This window comes from Dermacentor variabilis, chromosome 10 (assembly GCF_050947875.1).
Source record: "Dermacentor variabilis isolate Ectoservices chromosome 10, ASM5094787v1, whole genome shotgun sequence".
NCBI classification, from domain to species: Eukaryota; Metazoa; Arthropoda; class Arachnida; order Ixodida; family Ixodidae; genus Dermacentor; species Dermacentor variabilis.
In genome coordinates, this window is record NC_134577.1 from 35,344,755 (window position 1) to 35,362,227 (window position 17,473).

Sequence of the window (17,473 nt, forward strand, 5' to 3'; positions counted from 1 at the left end):
CGCTTTGCAATGCCCTTGTAGCCTAGAGAGTAAGAAACTAACCCATTGACTGGCTAACAAAATAAATAAATAAGTAAATAAATAAATAAATAAGTAAATAAATAAATAAATAAATAAACACCCTGATGGGCCTCGCAAATGCAAACCATTTCTGGACAAAAGCATGATGACCGGCAGCTAAGCAGCCATAGCAGCCAGTTGACACAATGGGATGTGAAAAAAAAAAATATGTGACAGTGTTATCAACTGCTCTACCTACAAAAGAGCGCAGCTGCCTTGGGAACGGCATGGAATGAGTCTGAGCAACCACATCTGTCGACATCTAAGTGTATGCACCCGCTTTCATGCATTAGTGTGGTGTGTTTGATAAAATGCCAAGCCCAAACCACAGCATTGTTACACGTAACATTTACACATAACATTGTAAACATGCACACATTGATTATAACATGTTAAGCATTTTGTGAGCGGAAGGGAGACACTAGGAAAGAATCCAATGTACCTTGTCATCGAAAAGCTCCAACACATATGTGGAGACCGTGCTGACAATGCCAACAAAAAGATTGCAGCAAGCAAGTGTGACGAATGCAGAGCTAGGCACGCTGAAGATGAATGACGACGGGTACATCAGCGGAATGCTGGACCACCTGCAAAATGTCAGTACAGTAAAAGAAACATGTATGCCATGTGTAAGACGTACGTAAATTCCTGTAACGCACAAAAGTGATCAACAGCTGTTGAACAAGGAAAACCTAAGCCAGAAGTTAATGTTTTGACAAGGGACCTTGCCCTCATCAGGGCAACATTCCCATCCTGACGTTGTTGCCCGCTGTCCCTTTGTCAATTTTACTGGTGATAAGGGAGCTTGTCAGCGTCATGACAACAACGTCACATCTTGACGTATTTCTCCCGACATTGGTGATCTGATGACATATCCAGACCTTATACTCTGAAATTGTAACCTCTTCGTCAAGAAACGTCACTTCCTAATGTTGCTGTCCAAACGCTGTTGTTTTGACACTATTTCCCTGTCGAAAACTAGTGCCCTTGTCAGGACACTGGCTCCAAGCTGAAACTTCCCTTGTTTGGTCACTGTTCACAACTTGACATTGTTGCCCATTGTCCCTTTGTCAATTTTACTGGTGATAAGGGAGCTTGTCAGCGTCATGACAGCAACGTCACATCTTGACGTTTTTCTCCTGAGATTGGTGATCTGATGACCATATCCAGACCTTATACTCTGAAATTGTAACGTCTTCGTCAAGAAACGTCACTTCCTAATGTTGCTGTCCAAACGTTGTTGTTTTGACACTATTGCCCTAACGAAAACTAGTGTCCTTGTCAGGACACTGGCTCCAAGCTGAAACTTCCCTTGTTTGGCCACTGTTCACAACTTGACATTGTTGCCCATTGTTCCTTTGTCAATTTTGCAGGTGAACAAGGGAACTTGTCTTTATCCTGTTTTTATCCTTTATCAGGGCATGCCAACATCCTGGCATGCCCTGATCTTGTACCCTGACGTACCCTGATGTACTCTGACACTGTACCCTTTTTATCAGGGAATATCACGTCTTGACATTGTTGTCTTGACACTAGAGCACTGATGAAGACCAGCCATTTTGTGAAAACACTGGCTTCAAGATGAGGCTTTCCTTGTTCAGCCCTGATCAAGTTTCCAGCTTCCTACAAACCCTTTAATTGTTTGGATTGTTGCACACAAAAGTGACATGTGACCATTTCGTTACAAAATATAAATTGAATTTCGATAGTGCCTGGGCTTTCGATAAGGGCCCTTTGTTCATGTCTAAATGACATCCCAAAAGGCTTAACATGCAGCCCTAACCATACAGAATGTACGCTCCATAAGCAAGAAATTAAACACCTGCTCACCCATAAAGCAACAAGAGAAGGACCAGTCCACCAATGTTGTCATGGGAGACGTACGCTTCTTCCTTGAACGCCATGAAGATGAAGATGCACAACACAGCAGGCACAATGTAGTTGCACTGCAAAGGCAAGTTGTTGAAAGACCACGGTAACGTGAGAAAGAGTGCACCATACTGCAGTGTTTCAAATCTGTTTGTAATTCAGAAAGGATTCAACAGCATAGACATTGAATTCCCAGACTCCAGTGCACAGTTTTTCCAAAACTTATCTGTCACTAATGCTTGATCAACACACTGGTTGTTTAGAAAAACCCTTAAAGCATTTTATTTCTTTCAGCTATAGGGATAAGTCAAATCATATCCTGGTGTTTAATGTCCATAGTGGTGGCCTCGGGATTAATTTGGCTACCTGAGGCTCTTTAACATGCTTGAGAGATTGTGGATCCCCCTCCCCCAACATAAGAATGCAGCCACAGCAGTCGTATATTGAACTCATAACCTTGTGTTCAGTAAGAGGATGCCAAGCCACTGAGCTACCAAAGTTGGTCAGCTTAGAAGATGCACATACACATGCATACACAAAAATCAAATGGAATAACTAGGAGCATGTTAGCATATTTCAGCATGTCTTTTACATCAAACTCTTTGATATGATTTGACTGACTGCCTCTAGTTTCGAGAGTCCTTCACTTTTGCCTGAGTGCACACCTACATCAGAATAACACCAAAGGTCCGGGGTTCGACTCCCGCCAAAGGTTGAGGGTTTGACTCCCAATTTCAGTGCCATTGAATTTTAGTGCCACAACACCGGACAGTCAAATCTTTGACCCATGAGCCATCTAAGGCTTGCACCTTAATAAGTATATACACAAAAAGGGGCAGGTGTTTACCAGATCCCAGGTGTAGGTGCCAATCCAGTAGAGGAACGGTTTGAGGCCGCTCACAAACTGCAGGTGCTGAGAACCTGAGGTGCGGTCTTCGATGAGGAACATGACAAAGCTGGCCGGCACAAAGGACATGGCAAAGATGACACATGTCGCATGGAGCAGGCTCAGGCCACCTCGCTTCCTACGCATGAAGAACAGCCATGTATCAACATGCTGGTTTGAAGCTCAGTGCGATACCTTACAGCCATAGATAGATTTCATAAAAATAATCCACCATAACCAACAAATTAGGTACAGGTCTCTCATGATACAAAGGTGACCGTATTCACACCAAACACATCTGACGAATAGGTCTATTTTGGCTTGATGTTGACTTGACCATCTGAAAAAGCGGTGAAGATAGCAAACAAGCGAATAGGCTGGATTGAGACAGCTTATCTCGGTTCAGTTGTGCCTAATGCGACTACCTTCATATTGTGTGTTATCATTCAATGAAGGACAAAATTCCTTCATGAGCTATATGAGTTCTCATCACAATGGACTCCTACAGCTCATGTCCTGTAACATCTGCCTGTCCCATACCAGCAAAGTTAATAACTATATCATTCCCTTGATTCTCTGCTGCTACCAAGTACATTCAACTAGCCCTAGTGTCTGTCGACTGTCACTCTATAGGCCACCGACTATTTGATCCATTCACATGCCCCAACAGAGTCCTACAAAAAAAATAACATTAAGTTCGCCTATAAAAGCACCGTGAACCCACATTTCTTCTCTAACCCATGCTCCTGTCCTAATGCAATGCTGGAAATAAAGCATAGAGAAACCATATAGACCCGATCCAAGCGATAAAAAATTATTGTGAAGTTGTAGGTTTCTTTAGCATCATCACTTAGGTTCCTAACCAACAACACAATTACCAACTATCACTTAGAGAAATGGAGTTGAAGTGTGAACAACATGTGGGCAACTCACAGTAGTTCGTCCTGAAGCTGGTCTTGAGTAAAATTCATCGGATGGTTGATGACCGACATGCCATAGTAGCTGGCATCAGCCTGGGATGGCAGGTGTGCCCGCAGCATTACGTTGTTGATGGCATTCATGTACGCCACCGAGGATACCCAGCCCTTGTTGTTGAACCACACCTGTTGTGATTCCGTCACAAGAGTCAGTTGCTTCGAAATAGCAACACTCTTTTTGAGGGCTAACACAAAGATAACAGTAACTTTAGGGCAACTGCCTGTATGCAACCTTTAATCTCAACGGAAAGAAGTAGAGAAAGGGCTTAAGAAAAAGCAGAGATTAATGCTGACAGGTGCATAGCCTTCTACATGCTACTCTGTTTGGGGAAGGGAATGATGGATGGAAAGGCCCAAGGAGAAAGAGGGCAGTAAAAAGTCTGATACAATAAAGAAGACAGGCAATAAAAGGTTAACCATGGTGCTATTTACGACAAAAAACATGAAGTCTAGGCACTTTTAATGAGGGCCATAGTGAATGAGTTCAGGGCTGGAGAAATCACTGAAGTCTGCTCATATTTTGTATTAGCTCTGCTGGATCATTAGCTTTTGAGTCCAAAAGCTTAGTGGCTGCAGTGCCATTCAAGTCCCAATTCTCCTGAGCTTATAAAACATGCGAGGTCCCAGCTATGCACAATACAATAAAATTTTTTATACAGTACTCTTCCGCATTCAAAAGGCTACCAGTGGTGTTGTATGAAGATTGTGTGACTGCAACCAGGAGAACCTCACATAAATAGTTGCAGAGAACAAACCTTGACGTTGTCCTGCACTCTGGAGCTGTCAACGCCACGACGCAAGGTGAGGACTGCTGCCGAAAGGTTAAGACCACCAGGGGCACCAAGTTTAGAAACAGCTTCCTCAACAGCGGTGATGTTGACAGACGTCAGGTGATTTTTTACTCCGAACTGGACACCGCCAAATCTGAAATGACATAATATTTGCAGAACTGAATGCACCTATGCATTGCGGTGAAGCTTCTGTTTTCCACAGTCCAAACTTGACAGTAAGTCAAGTAGTTTAGTTGCTTTGCCATATCTACTGTACTTGAAACAAATATTAGCACGGAATAACTTTCTTCAGCCACTAGGCGAATAAGTCACATGGTAGAACAATGTCTTAATTTTGAGACGTTTCAATTTCCAAATGCCAATAGTGCAACTCAGCATAACAAAGGGGAATGGAAACAATAGTGCAAAGAAGACAACTGCAGCAAGAATGCTGATCTATTGCCCTCAGTTTACCTTCAAGGGCCCAATCTACTACAGAGATGTGCGTTTAAATGGCTTCACTGCAGAGACATCTAATGAACATGCAGAGTGCCCTGCACGAGTGTGCGTCAGACTATGTTAAAGAGCCCACAATATGGACACACTAAAGATGGTTTGCATTGTGTTCATCAAGCAAACTGTTACCAAGAGACGAGTAAATAGTGGGCAAAAACACGAACAGCAGCATGGGTGGTGCTATCTAGTGATGCGGTGTTCAAACGAAACTATGCTGGAACATTTTTCAGCTGTGCCACACTTTCCGACTTTAAATATTTTGTAAGACAAAATTTTTTTTTCCTCAATAACCGTCATGCCAACTTATAGTTAAGTGCACACAATCAAGAAATGCAATAAGCCCATATGGTTTGGTTGAGAACAGCATCACCAGATGTAACTAGCTCCAGTGCTCTCATTCGGTATTTCATCCTCGTATTTGCTAGAGTAATAACACTAATAAGTATATGTACTGGCTAAATCTTTGACTATACTTACGATAGCATTACATTCATGCAAATACAGTGCTAGTACAGCCTTATGCATTGCCATCACAAGAGCATACCTTGTCTTATGGTAGGGATTCCAGGTTTTAACAATCCAGTCTGAGACATCACGGCCGGTCACATTAAGCAGAACATCGGTAGTGGCAGTGCGGACAGCAGGCGGTGTGGGGCCACCTGCGTTGAGCATGCACTGCTGTGCTCCGCTTGCACAAGTGCAAGTACCGCCACCCTCGAAGGATTCATAGCCGTAAGGTGCACCAGGCACGGAGACACTTGCATTCGCCATGTCAGCACACCCCAGGCCACTGCGCGAGAAACATGCAACAGAATGGGCAATAATAAACACAGGTGTCATTTTACCTGCTAGCACTATTTTGCAGTAAGGCTGCGTCACCGTTAAAAGAATGTGCAAATGGGCTGGAGTGGTTTATGAACATACTCCTAGTGACATAGGAAGATGACCTAATGTTGGTCCAATGTTGAACCAGATTGGCCCGATATCAAACAATCATGGCTGGACATTGGCAATTACAGGGTTATTTGGGACTTTATAGATCCTTACATAGAACTTTCCTGTGAACATCAACACATATAATGCATATTGTGCATTTTAACAATGTGCAAATGCAATGTTACAATTTATCAATAAGGCCTGTTAATTCGTTTAGAGAAATTACCAGAAATATACACTATGGTCCACTGTTAAAGAGGACACCTAAATGGTGATAAACGAAAGAGCAATTCCCTGTAGTGCTAATATGCATTTCTTAGTATTCCACCAACTCGCCCAGCAACACATCTTACTGAAAATAACACTTGTTCAAGTCTATCACAAAAAGGTGAAGTACTAGAAGCATCCTGTGAAGTGTCAGGCACATATAGCTATGCATATGAGTATAACCTGCATGCCTTCACGTTATATCTCAGCTGCAATCAATGACTAAGTTTTAATTGAGCGTTCCCTTTAAGAGTGGACCATACCGTACAACCTCTTTCTGTGAAGGAAGCACCATAGCAATACCAACACAGTCGACTTCCATTCATTCAACCTTGATGGGACCAAAGAAATTTATCTAATTATCCAGCGGGTCGAATTAAACAAGACACAGAAAGAAACGCCAGGACACATCACCTATTCACTTGACAGCATTTGCCTCTAATCTAACACGCCGCCTAATCAAACGCGCGCCCATTTTCAATGTGTCCAAAGTAGAAAACTACTGTAGAAATGACATTAACGTTCCTAAACAAAGCAGAAATCTAATGCGCACCCGATTTTTAGCAAGAAAAAGGGACAAGGGTCTAATAGGTGTTGCACAATAGTACCCAGTGTCTTAACCTAAACTTCGCTGCAGTACACATGTGTTGCACAATAAAGCATACAAATGCCGCAAAGGCAGTTTTGGTTTTGTATCCGATTGCACCACTAGGCAATTTCTGGCCCCATGTACTTGAACAAAAAAAAGGAGTGCGTTAGAATCACGTAAATAGTGTAATCAGACACATGAGCTACGGTTATGGCTTTAAAATCTTCCTAGGGCAGGCCAAAGATGGGCGTTTTCGACGGGAGATGACGTGTGTTAAACACACTCAATGTACCCTAAGCTCCGCCAATACAGACGGTGCCACTAAAGGGGTCACTGTTGGGATCACCATAGGGGTCGGGTGCATGCACGCCGACTGGTAAAGTTCTAATTGTCCAGCAAAGGTCAATTTTAGGATCAAAATAACAAAAGTTTGGGTCCACAGAAATGCATGGGCGCTGGCCGGAAACTCGGGTCGGGATCGAACTAACGAAGAATTCGAATTAATCAGAATTGAATTAGCGAAAGCCTACTGTACTACTGTACTACTACTGTACTACATACCACCACACAAATACTAGATACAGCAATACCAACCTCAGGGGTTCCCCTTTAACACAGCGTGCACCGAGGCCAGTTCTAGACAGGAGGGCATCTGTGTACTTTTTTGCCAATGGGCTGGATGTGTCTTCAGTGCTGGAAGGAACAAACATCCATGTGTTAAGTGTGTCTCTTCACCGCAGTGTGTGCCTTGGTATGCAAGTCTAAACTAAAGCAAAAGCATAAACTAAAGCAAATCCCAATATCAGACACTGCCCAATTCTAGCATTCTCATCATAATTCTGACAAAGTGAAGGAGACCACATAGAATTGTATGTTTATGCTAGAGAGCTTAGAGCATTACTGTCACAGTTTATAACCTACACTCAGAAAGACATTTCACTGTATCACTGCAGCAAAAAAAAAAAGACTGACTTTTTTATTTACTGATTTACGTATAATTTGTGGGCTTTACTGTTTAAAAGTAATACTGAAGCTATGAGAGACATTGTGGTGGAGGGTTCCAGATTGATTTTGACCACAGCATGTTTTTTAACAACCACTTAAGCATACAAGCACTCTTGCATTTTGCCTCCATCCTAGTGCTGCAGTGGTGGCCAGGAGTCAAACCTGCGACCTCGTGCTCTGCAGCACAATGCCATAGCCAATGAACCACCATGGTGAATCTACTTCCAAAAGCGAAGGGCCAAAGCGTGATGCTTATTGCTCAGACTCCTTCTTCACTTTTAGTTATTCATTCTATGTCACTTTTGAAATGTGCATGACAATGATCATTAACAGGGAGCTACCACAATAGTCTACAGTGACAACACATGCCATAAGTATAGCTTGCACAACATAGCTGTGTATACAGTCATTATAGCAGTAAAAAGTTCAGTACAAAGCTGGTTAGGCTCCTAAGTGCATGGCAATAGTTTTCGGGCCCTGGCAAGTGCGAACAAAAGTGTTCCATCCTCACCCATAAAAGACGTAGTTTGGTGGGCCATAAACCCAAGGCGTCAGCTCTAGAGGTGGTTCTTCGGACATCGGTGGGATCAGTAACGTGAACAGCAGGGCCAGCAACACAAACAGAGCAGGAAGGATTATCTAGAACAGTGACCAAGGCAACAACAGGTGGTGAATTGGTTTTCAAGGCGAGAGCATAGGAGGACATACGAAATTTCTGCAGGAGTCTTTGAAAAACCATGCGGATGACCAAGTATGCTATGATATCCCCTTCGACTATGATAACTGAGTAACTACTGTGGAGTGTAGAATATACATTGAAAATATGTTGCATGCAGTTTCCACTTTTATTATGGATTGCCTCACAAACTCTCTTGTTTGCCATCAGTTTATGCTTGCTGTCAGATTTGGGGATGCAACATGTTAAGAAAACGAGAGAGGCAAGTATAGATTGCTCTTCTTTCTATACCAGGGGCCAATTCAAAATTAAGTTTTACATGCAGATAACAGTTTTTTTGGTGGAATATCTTGTTTAATGCCATTTTTTTATGCAGTACCTGTTTTGGTTGGAATAAATCAGAACTGCAGTGCTTACATCAATATTCTGTTCTCTACTTCCCGGCTCCTCACTTATCACTTCTGTTGCACGAGTTTGACAGTAAATATATGTTACGGGTTGATCATATGTATTTTTAGTTTTCAATGGAAGTCTGACCAATATTCCCAGCTTTGAGACTGGCCAAATGCGCAGCTTATCAAAGAAGTGTACAGGATGGAAAGACGTTGAATTACAGGCCTCTTGCTGCCGTTGAAGTTCTTTAGTGAGTTTTTCATGCTTCAAGCAGTCGATACAGGCATTATTGAAAAAAAGAATATTTCGACACTGATACAGAGGAAGCTGGTAAAGCAATCGAAGTTTCATATTGCAGCACACTGGAGCTCTGCACCTTTATAGATTCCCACATTTGATAGCATTAATTGAACACATTTTCAGTTTATCTAGTGTACAAGACTACGCACGACTGCACAGAAAGGGAGGTGTAACAGCAATTCACCATATGACTCTGTGGGCTCCGAGACATACACAGATCTGTGAAATTCTTTTAACAACACTACTTTTAGTATCACTACTACTGCAACAGAAAGAAGTGTTTTTAGTGCCCAATGAGCATTTGTTAGTGACCATTTTTCACTGAGTTATCACTGTTATCAAATTTTTCAGCACGAGATGTGCTTACTGTATCTGAAATTTCTCAAACATTGTCAATTCTACAGCAAAAGAGGCGTGACTGATCAGAGTGCACGTGCATCACAAATGGCGTTGTACAGACTACATGACTGACGACTGTGCTCGCCACCTTCGCTGTGGTATGAGTGTTGCTTTCCTGGCCACAAGTTGGCCCAATAATGAGCTATATTCTCAACTCAAACTTATTTATGGCAGTATTTGGTTCTTCACCATTGCCCCTCCCACCTACAATGCGACAATATAACTCTTAAGCACTTTGTTTGAAGTGCCAAACCAATGGCACTTGGTTCTAAGATGCTGCTAAAAAAACTTCCACACCTCACAGAAGAGTCCCTTGTAGTTCCGGGTGTTGCGCATGAAGCGACGACGGTACATGGCTGCAAGTTGACGCCGATGAAGCAGTGGTCCCACGGCTACTTTCTTGACGACAGGTGGTGCAGGGAGGTCGCTGTCAGCGTTTGCATTATCTGGCAGCAGACAAGGGCAGAGGAGCATTTATTCCATGTGAATGTGGTCAAAGTTGTTGCTGTTGTTTTTTGGCTAACTAGCGTGACTTAATCATTAAAGTAACTTGTTATTGCAAGGATACATCATGTTATCTTCCTTTCTGTGGCCTTCAGTTGATATCCTGTCACCCTCATTATGTGAAAGTTGCACTGAAATAAGCAATGAGGACGTGAAAATCGGTGCTTACATGACACAAGTCTGTTGACAACAAGTAGAAATTATCATAAGAAAAGTCAGGGCAGACAGAGGCACTTTAATAATTTGTCTATTTGCAGATACTTATCACTTCCTTACAGGACCAATACAGTAGTTGGATACACTAAAGTACAGAACATAAAGTGCAGTCAGTCAGCTGTGAATTGTAGTTTCCTTTCTTGCCTTAGACTACACATGCTCTCCTGATTAAACTGTGGGCAAGAAAGGCTTTTCCAAATTTGCAAGTGCTCTTCTCTGCAATGCACATGTGCTGAACTAATGGTCGCACTTATTCAAATAAAGAAGCAATGTGAATTGCAAGTACTGGTGCTTGTCTGCTGCACATGGTTTCACCATGTGAGCAACGTTTAGATCTCTTGTGTCCTAGTACACACAAACTGTAAACGTAAGCGCTAACTACATACAGTTAACTCTCACTTGAGTGAACTTCAAGGGACCGAAGGAAATAGTTCAGTTAACTGAAAGTTCACTAAACTGAATATTCACTAGACCAACATAAGACATGGCATACAGAGTCAAAAGTATGAAGTGCAATTTATGGAGCAAAAGACATGGCATCCATAGTGTTAGAAATGTGTGAAATGGAATTTGTACATATCAACAAGTACAAGGTTCATAACAGTTATAATGCTGCCTTTCTCACTTAGAAAAAAAATCTGTAATCTTCTTCTGCACTTGTACTTTTAAAGCACAGGAAGTAACAAAACTGTCCAAAGAGTCAATGTTTTTGTACACTTCTTCTGGCACAGCTTGCTGTTGAGACACGAAGTCTGTCAACCTTCCAATGTACCCTACAACCTCAGCTAGAGTTATAGGGCTTGAAACTGGCTCGACCATTGCCTCTTCTTCGTCTTCTTCGCCTATTCTTCGAAAGAAAAAGACGACGACAATGCCACGACTAGCCGGTCAGAAAAAAAAAACACCACGTGGTTTGTGATGTGACAGATCGCCGCTTTGCTCTGGTGGTGTTGTAAGTACCAGCGATGTTACTTTGTTTATGGCCTCCGAGATTACATGCTTGCTCGTTTTGTGCAGGTGATCTCAGAGGCCATGACTCGTTGCCGTTTGTTTTCCGTGCCGCCGTTTTGCTCCAGGGGCGCTGTAGCGCCAGCGACGTTACATTACCGCTGGAGCGGTGGTTTGATGAGGGCGGGCATCGGTTCTGATCGTAAAAATAAGCCTTGGTCCTCTGAGCGAGTTCGTTAAACTGAAATATTGACTGTTCCAAAATTCGTTTAAGTGAAACATTTTTGCATAGAATCTATAAGAAAACTGCCGGGGATGTTTAAAAAGTTCGTTATTCTGAAATATTCGATAAACCAACGTTCGTACAACTGAGAGTTTACTGTAGCTAGCAATTACATCATTAGCTTGGCAAGCTGCCCTGCAGAAAATATAGTTTTATAGTTACAAAAAGGGATCTTAAAGTGCAGATCGTGAAATCTCTCTTCTGCCTCAATAAATCATGTACGTCCAGTCTTGCTCTGAGAAAGAGAAATGAAATTCTGCTTCCAGCATACCAGGGAACATTTTACAGAATTGTCTAAGTTCAGGATTTGGTCATTTGATGGTTTAAAGGGCCCCTCACCAGATCTGGCCATTTTGAGCTAACAAGTGCAGATCAACATCACGATAACGATCGTGTCTGCAAAGTATTACATCGCTACACGCCATGGAAAGACCTGAAATTTCAAACCGAACGCTGTTTTCCATTCTCCTCACGGCCGTCGCACTCCAAGCCGGAGGATGACATACGCATGCTAGTGCGCCTATGTACACGTTTTCACTGTGACATCGCTCGTGGTAACACGTGACTTCGACAATTATTCAAGGCCACATCTGTTATTTGTGTAATATCTTGCTTGAATGCACAAATTAAAGCTTTAAAAAAATTAAATTGTGGGGTTTTACACGCCGAAACCAAGATTAGGCATGCAGTAGTGGGGGAATACAGAAATTTGCACTGCCTGAGGTTCTTTAACGTGCACCTAAGCCTATGTACATGGGTGTCTTTGCATTTCGCCCCCATCGAAATGCAGCGGCTGTGGCCAAGATTCGATCCCGTGACATCATGCTTAGCAGTCCAACACCATAGCCACTAAGCAACCACGGCGGGTCAAATTAAAGCTTAGAGAAATAATAAAACACACAAACCAAATGTCTGCGTGTTTTTGTTTTATTTTGTGCCGCAGCAAGGGAGATGTACTTCTGTTTCGGCTGCTTGTTCCCATGTTGTGCAGTTGTGCGCACAGACACCAAAACTATGTCATTTTCTACCGTGTTCCAACACGGGATGATGCTCTGTCAGGTGTCCTTGTACACAGCGCACAAAATTGTGTGCTGTGCGATACGAGACACTCACAACAGCTCGCGCACAAAGCCATCAGCGCAAGTGTGCCGCGCCACAAAAAAAGCGAGGAGAAAAAAAAATGAAGGCGGGGCCCATGACATATGCGTGATGTAATCCTTGAGGTCCAGTACTGGAGAATGCAGAGAAGGAATTTCGCTTGCGGAGGCTATATAGACAGGGCAAGTGGAGAGAGTGTCTCACTTGGCAGTGGAGCTCGCCTTCTAAAATCATGGATTTGCAGCACTGAAATATTTCTATCTTGGCTATTAATGAGCCGATTTGAAAAATTTTTGCGGCAGAACGCTCCCTAGAGGACACGTAACAACTTCCAGCGTATAACCAAAATTTGCTATGGGGCCTGGTGAGGGGCCCTTTAAGGGTGCTGAATTTTCTTTTCTTTTTTTTTCGTGGCTAGCACCCTTATACTTGGAGTAACATTGAATCGTTGATGCGGAGAAAATAAATTTTAAAGCATGCTCAGTAAGCTAACCCTGTGAAAGTTTCATGGAACAACCCACAATTCAGAGTGATCAATGAAAGCATTCAAAAATGGCATTCTGCAGAAAAGCATGTTAAGCACATTCCTGCATTTTGTAACTACATTTGCCCTCTACTTTTGTGTTATAGTGATAAGCCACATAGGATTGAAGGAAACCACAGTCTAGTAGCTCATAATTTACACAGTGGCTTAGTGGCTAAACTGTTCTGCTGCCGATCACCACAGAGGTTCTGTTCCAGCAAGGGAAGAATGCACAAGTACCAGTGTACTTAGATTTATGCCCATGAGAAATCCAGGTGGCTAAAGTTAATCCAGAGCCTACACTAAGGCATTTCTCACATGTGATTCCGCAGTATCTGGACATTTACTATCACTAATTAATTCATTCATTCATCAATCTTGAATCGTGGAAAAATGAGATGGTACTCTTTCACCACACTAAGCGCTAACCTTCACAGTCACTACATCGAACCCACGACTCTGGAAACCACAAGACGCCACACACACATGCAAAGGTCAAATCGCGTGCTGTCTCCTCATGCAAGACAAAATGCAACGGCCCAACCAGACGGGAGTGCAAAAATGGGGGGGGGGGGGCGTAAAGTAACAGAAACAAAACGAAAAGCCAAACTCACTAGGCATCTCCGCTGCCAGGTGCTGCCTTGCAGCTGCGAGGTGGGCACCACATTTGCCAGCGACACATGAAACAAGCGCGTAGCAAGCAAGGCACAATAAGCAACAGCAACGACGACACACCAACCAACACCCATTTCAGAGAGAGGCCTCACTAGAGCAGACTTAAGCTGCTTTATTCCAAGCATTCTTGAAAACTATCGATGTCTGTATTGTTCTATCAGGCAGGTGCAAGTGTGAACCACGTCTTTATGACAGTAGGAAAGCATTGACCTCCTTTTCTGCAACAAACAGTGTCAGCGAAAACAGATTTGCACAACTGACCAGCAATTGCGGCAGTGAAATTGTGATAAGCCGTGCTGCTATGCAGAAATAGGGTAGTGAGAGTGCTGGCTCTTTCACGTTTGCAGTGCAGGGAAGGCCATCAGTTATATAAAACAGTGTTTGAAGGATCATGAATTGATACTGTATCACAATCTCTCCATCTAGCCTTTGCGTGCTGGCTAGTCACTGCTCTTGCATGATGCAACTTCTACTGAATTACACCCGAGTGTGAGCAGCAAGAATGGCCCGGCAATCTTGCTTGTAGCTTGCCGTGAGCAGCAGTGCCTCATATCACAATTTCACTGTTTCGATTGCCGCTCACTTGTGCTAATCAGTTTCTGTTGCCACTGTACATCACAGCTATTTATATATATGCGCAGCGTGATGCTCGGCAGGGTCGTAGTCTTGACAAAAACATACTTTTAAATGTACAGCATGAAGGACACACAAAAATGCAAGGAGATGCAAATGACATTGCTGCTATCTGTGTCTTCTGCCTTTATGCACGTGCGTGCTGTACATTTACAATTATTAATCCCTACCAACCAGATGAACTGTCAGTTTTTGGAGCCCGAGCAGTAATCTGCTTACTGCATTTAACAAGTCTAAAGAGAAATTCAAGCTAAGTTGGTGGCGGTCAATGCATGGTGGCGGTGTATGGTGACCGTCACCATACAGCACCAACAGTTCGGCACGAATCTCTTTGGACCTGTGTCTCTTGGAACGCAGAAAGCAGATCGCTGACAGTTTTTACATTTCGCTAAAGCTAGAGGGATATGCGGTAATTTTGATGCCTATCGTGTATGAATGCTCCAAATTTATGGTACCAAAAGTACGAACTTTATGAACGCCCCTTGTAATCAAACTTGGTGATTAATTAATTGCTGCATCCCACTTACTTTCTCACTGGCACATTTCTTTGTCTGAAAAAAATCTACCAGATTGTTTGCAAGTAGTGGTAGCTCATGCAAGCACCCACTGAGTTCATGTGCTCATGGCTTATTCACTTGACATAATGCCAAGCTCTGAATTAAGAGCCTGTTAAGAGTTTCAGCTAGAAAACCCATGCAATTTTTTTTTACTTCAAATTCATTATTCGATGTCTTTTGCTGCACCTAGAGACACTGTAACAAGGGAGCTCTCTGACTGTCTCCATAACAGCACATTATTTCAAAGCGTGGAATTCTTAAGCAAAAAGTATGCTCAAGTGAGGCCTGCTTGGTTGAATCTTCATGGCACACCACCCTTCAGGCAAGACAAGGATAAACAACAGTAAACAAGAAAAAAAAACCCACCAAAACAAACCAAGCAACAAGACCTCTACAGCTACAAACAAGCACACGAAACAATGCAAAACCCTTCATGCTATATTTAATGCCTTCATGTCCAAAATGTGCAAACTATTAATTAACATAAATAAGATATAGTTTGCACAAAGTTTTTGCCAACCTGGAATAACTGTGGCCTTTCATTTTAGATAGGAAAGCTAAAATGAGTGTTTAAGAAAACTTGCAACAAGTACTAGGCTTTGCAAAACAAAGATAACAAGCTAGCGCTGCATTAAAAGCCAACTGCCAGCACTTATTTAATCTTAAAAACTAGCTAAACTCACTAAATTTTTCTTTTACACTGCCGATTCTGAATGTGGAACTACATCTCACATCTAAACAGTCATCAAATCACAGGGTAATCATGATCCACGGCTGTTGTCATTTAAAGACCTACAAGCGCAGTCACTGTACTTAACACTGGAGCACTAAACACAAAAACTGCACAAAAGCTAAATATTATTACAATAAGCACGAAAACAAGGCACACAGAACGTACCTGCATCTTCAGGATCTGGTCTGATGGTCTTTGCTGAAGTTCTCAGGGACAAACACCACAGACGTAAGGCATCCAAGGTCTTCTGGAGCCTGGTCTTTGGCGGTCCATCCACAGACTCAGGCCCAGGGTTGTAGAGATCACCTGATATGAAGTTACTACTGCGGTTAACTGCACGAAGGGCTCACAACAAGCATCAATTTTTCATTTTGAATGGCATCAAATGATAACAGTCATAGTCAGGTAATGCATAGTCATGGTGAATGTCATTTGATGTCATTTGTTGAGTAAGCCAAGGAAATGATGGGAAGGGTGAAGACACTCTGTCAAGCCTCTTAAAGTGATTTTTGCCAGTGTCCCCAACATCAAGATAAGAATAATGCTTTCCCTTATCGTAAGTAAGGCTAAACCTTACTGGGATAAAAGGATGACAGAAAGACGAAGTGATGGAAGCAGGAAAGAAAAAAAAATATTTGTGAAAACAAAAATGTCAGAAGGCACGTGGCAACTAGCAGAGCCTCTCACACAATCTAGATGCTCCCAAAAACTGTAACAGTGGTTTTTAGGGTTCTCCAAGCAGAGACTGGTCAAGATGAGCTGCCAGGTAATTATCCCATAACAAGAGGGTGCAATCCAGTCCACCTAATTGGCCAGTGAGAGTGAATTACCTGTGAAGCATTCAATGCAACAAAACTGATCCCAGATATCCCAGATAAAGACAACTTCTAAAGCACTGGTAGACTACACCATAATCTGAACTAATGCCATAGGTTGCCTGTTGTCATAAAACAGGAGCAGCAGATAGACCTACACAAAACAGTGCCTGAAGTGAAAAAGGACATACCTTCATGGTTTGCTTGGCTTCTGATGTTCGGACCACCTTGTGTCACCCGTAGGAAAACCTTTATTTCAGATGAAGAAAATTCGAGTAATGCAGGCATCACAAATGGTATGCACACATAAATTCCATTCAAATGCACCCACACGCACATTCTATGAGGACTTTTTCTTGCACAGTGTAGTCACATGTGACAGCTTAAAGAAATTAAAAAGTGTTCATGCAGAGGGAACTTCACATGAGCCACAAGTTATATTCAGGTCGCTTACGCATTTCACATTAGCGGACGCACAAGTGTTTTTACTTCTAAACTATACATTAAACCCATCCATCACTTAATGCAGTATGACCCTCGTCTGAATTTTATGTGCTATGTAACTGCATCATATTATTTCTATAAATTCTGTATAGTATCTTGAAGTTTTGAAACTAAGGAAAGTCGTAACTGGCATAATATGACTAATGCAGTCTGCTCCCTTTAAAAGGAACATAGGAATGCCTTGGAAGTCTGTCAATCTTATCAAAATTTCAGATTTAACAGAAGTGCACAGAATCTAGGGAAAACAATAACATTTCCAAATTGTTTAGAGTTTCTGTTCAAGGAAGTCTAATCTAAATAAAATATAACCTCCAATCTTCGCGTGCTTCTTTCTGTGGCTC

The 17,473-nt window shown here is 42.4% G+C and overlaps 1 protein-coding gene across 6 annotated transcripts in view; it reads right to left on the bottom strand.

The window, feature by feature from the left end:
* LOC142560302 (phospholipid-transporting ATPase ABCA1-like) overlaps positions 1-17,473 on the bottom strand; it is an 85,759-nt gene that overhangs the window by 15,909 nt on the left and 52,377 nt on the right. For 5 of the 6 annotated variants that reach the window (XM_075672297.1, XM_075672296.1, XM_075672293.1 and 2 more), the window contains 12 exons: positions 16,820-16,877; positions 15,979-16,119; positions 13,830-13,862; positions 9,941-10,089; positions 8,387-8,514; positions 7,465-7,563; positions 5,623-5,868; positions 4,548-4,716; positions 3,749-3,918; positions 2,777-2,954; positions 1,891-2,006; positions 503-647 (listed from right to left, as the gene is read on the bottom strand). In XM_075672297.1, the coding sequence (XP_075528412.1) occupies positions 503-647; positions 1,891-2,006; positions 2,777-2,954; positions 3,749-3,918; positions 4,548-4,716; positions 5,623-5,868; positions 7,465-7,563; positions 8,387-8,514; positions 9,941-10,089; positions 13,830-13,862; positions 15,979-16,119; positions 16,820-16,877 (1,632 nt within the window). The remainder of the gene's footprint in view (positions 1-502; positions 648-1,890; positions 2,007-2,776; positions 2,955-3,748; positions 3,919-4,547; positions 4,717-5,622; positions 5,869-7,464; positions 7,564-8,386; positions 8,515-9,940; positions 10,090-13,829; positions 13,863-15,978; positions 16,120-16,819; positions 16,878-17,473) is intronic. The other variant, XM_075672294.1, reaches the window with a different exon arrangement.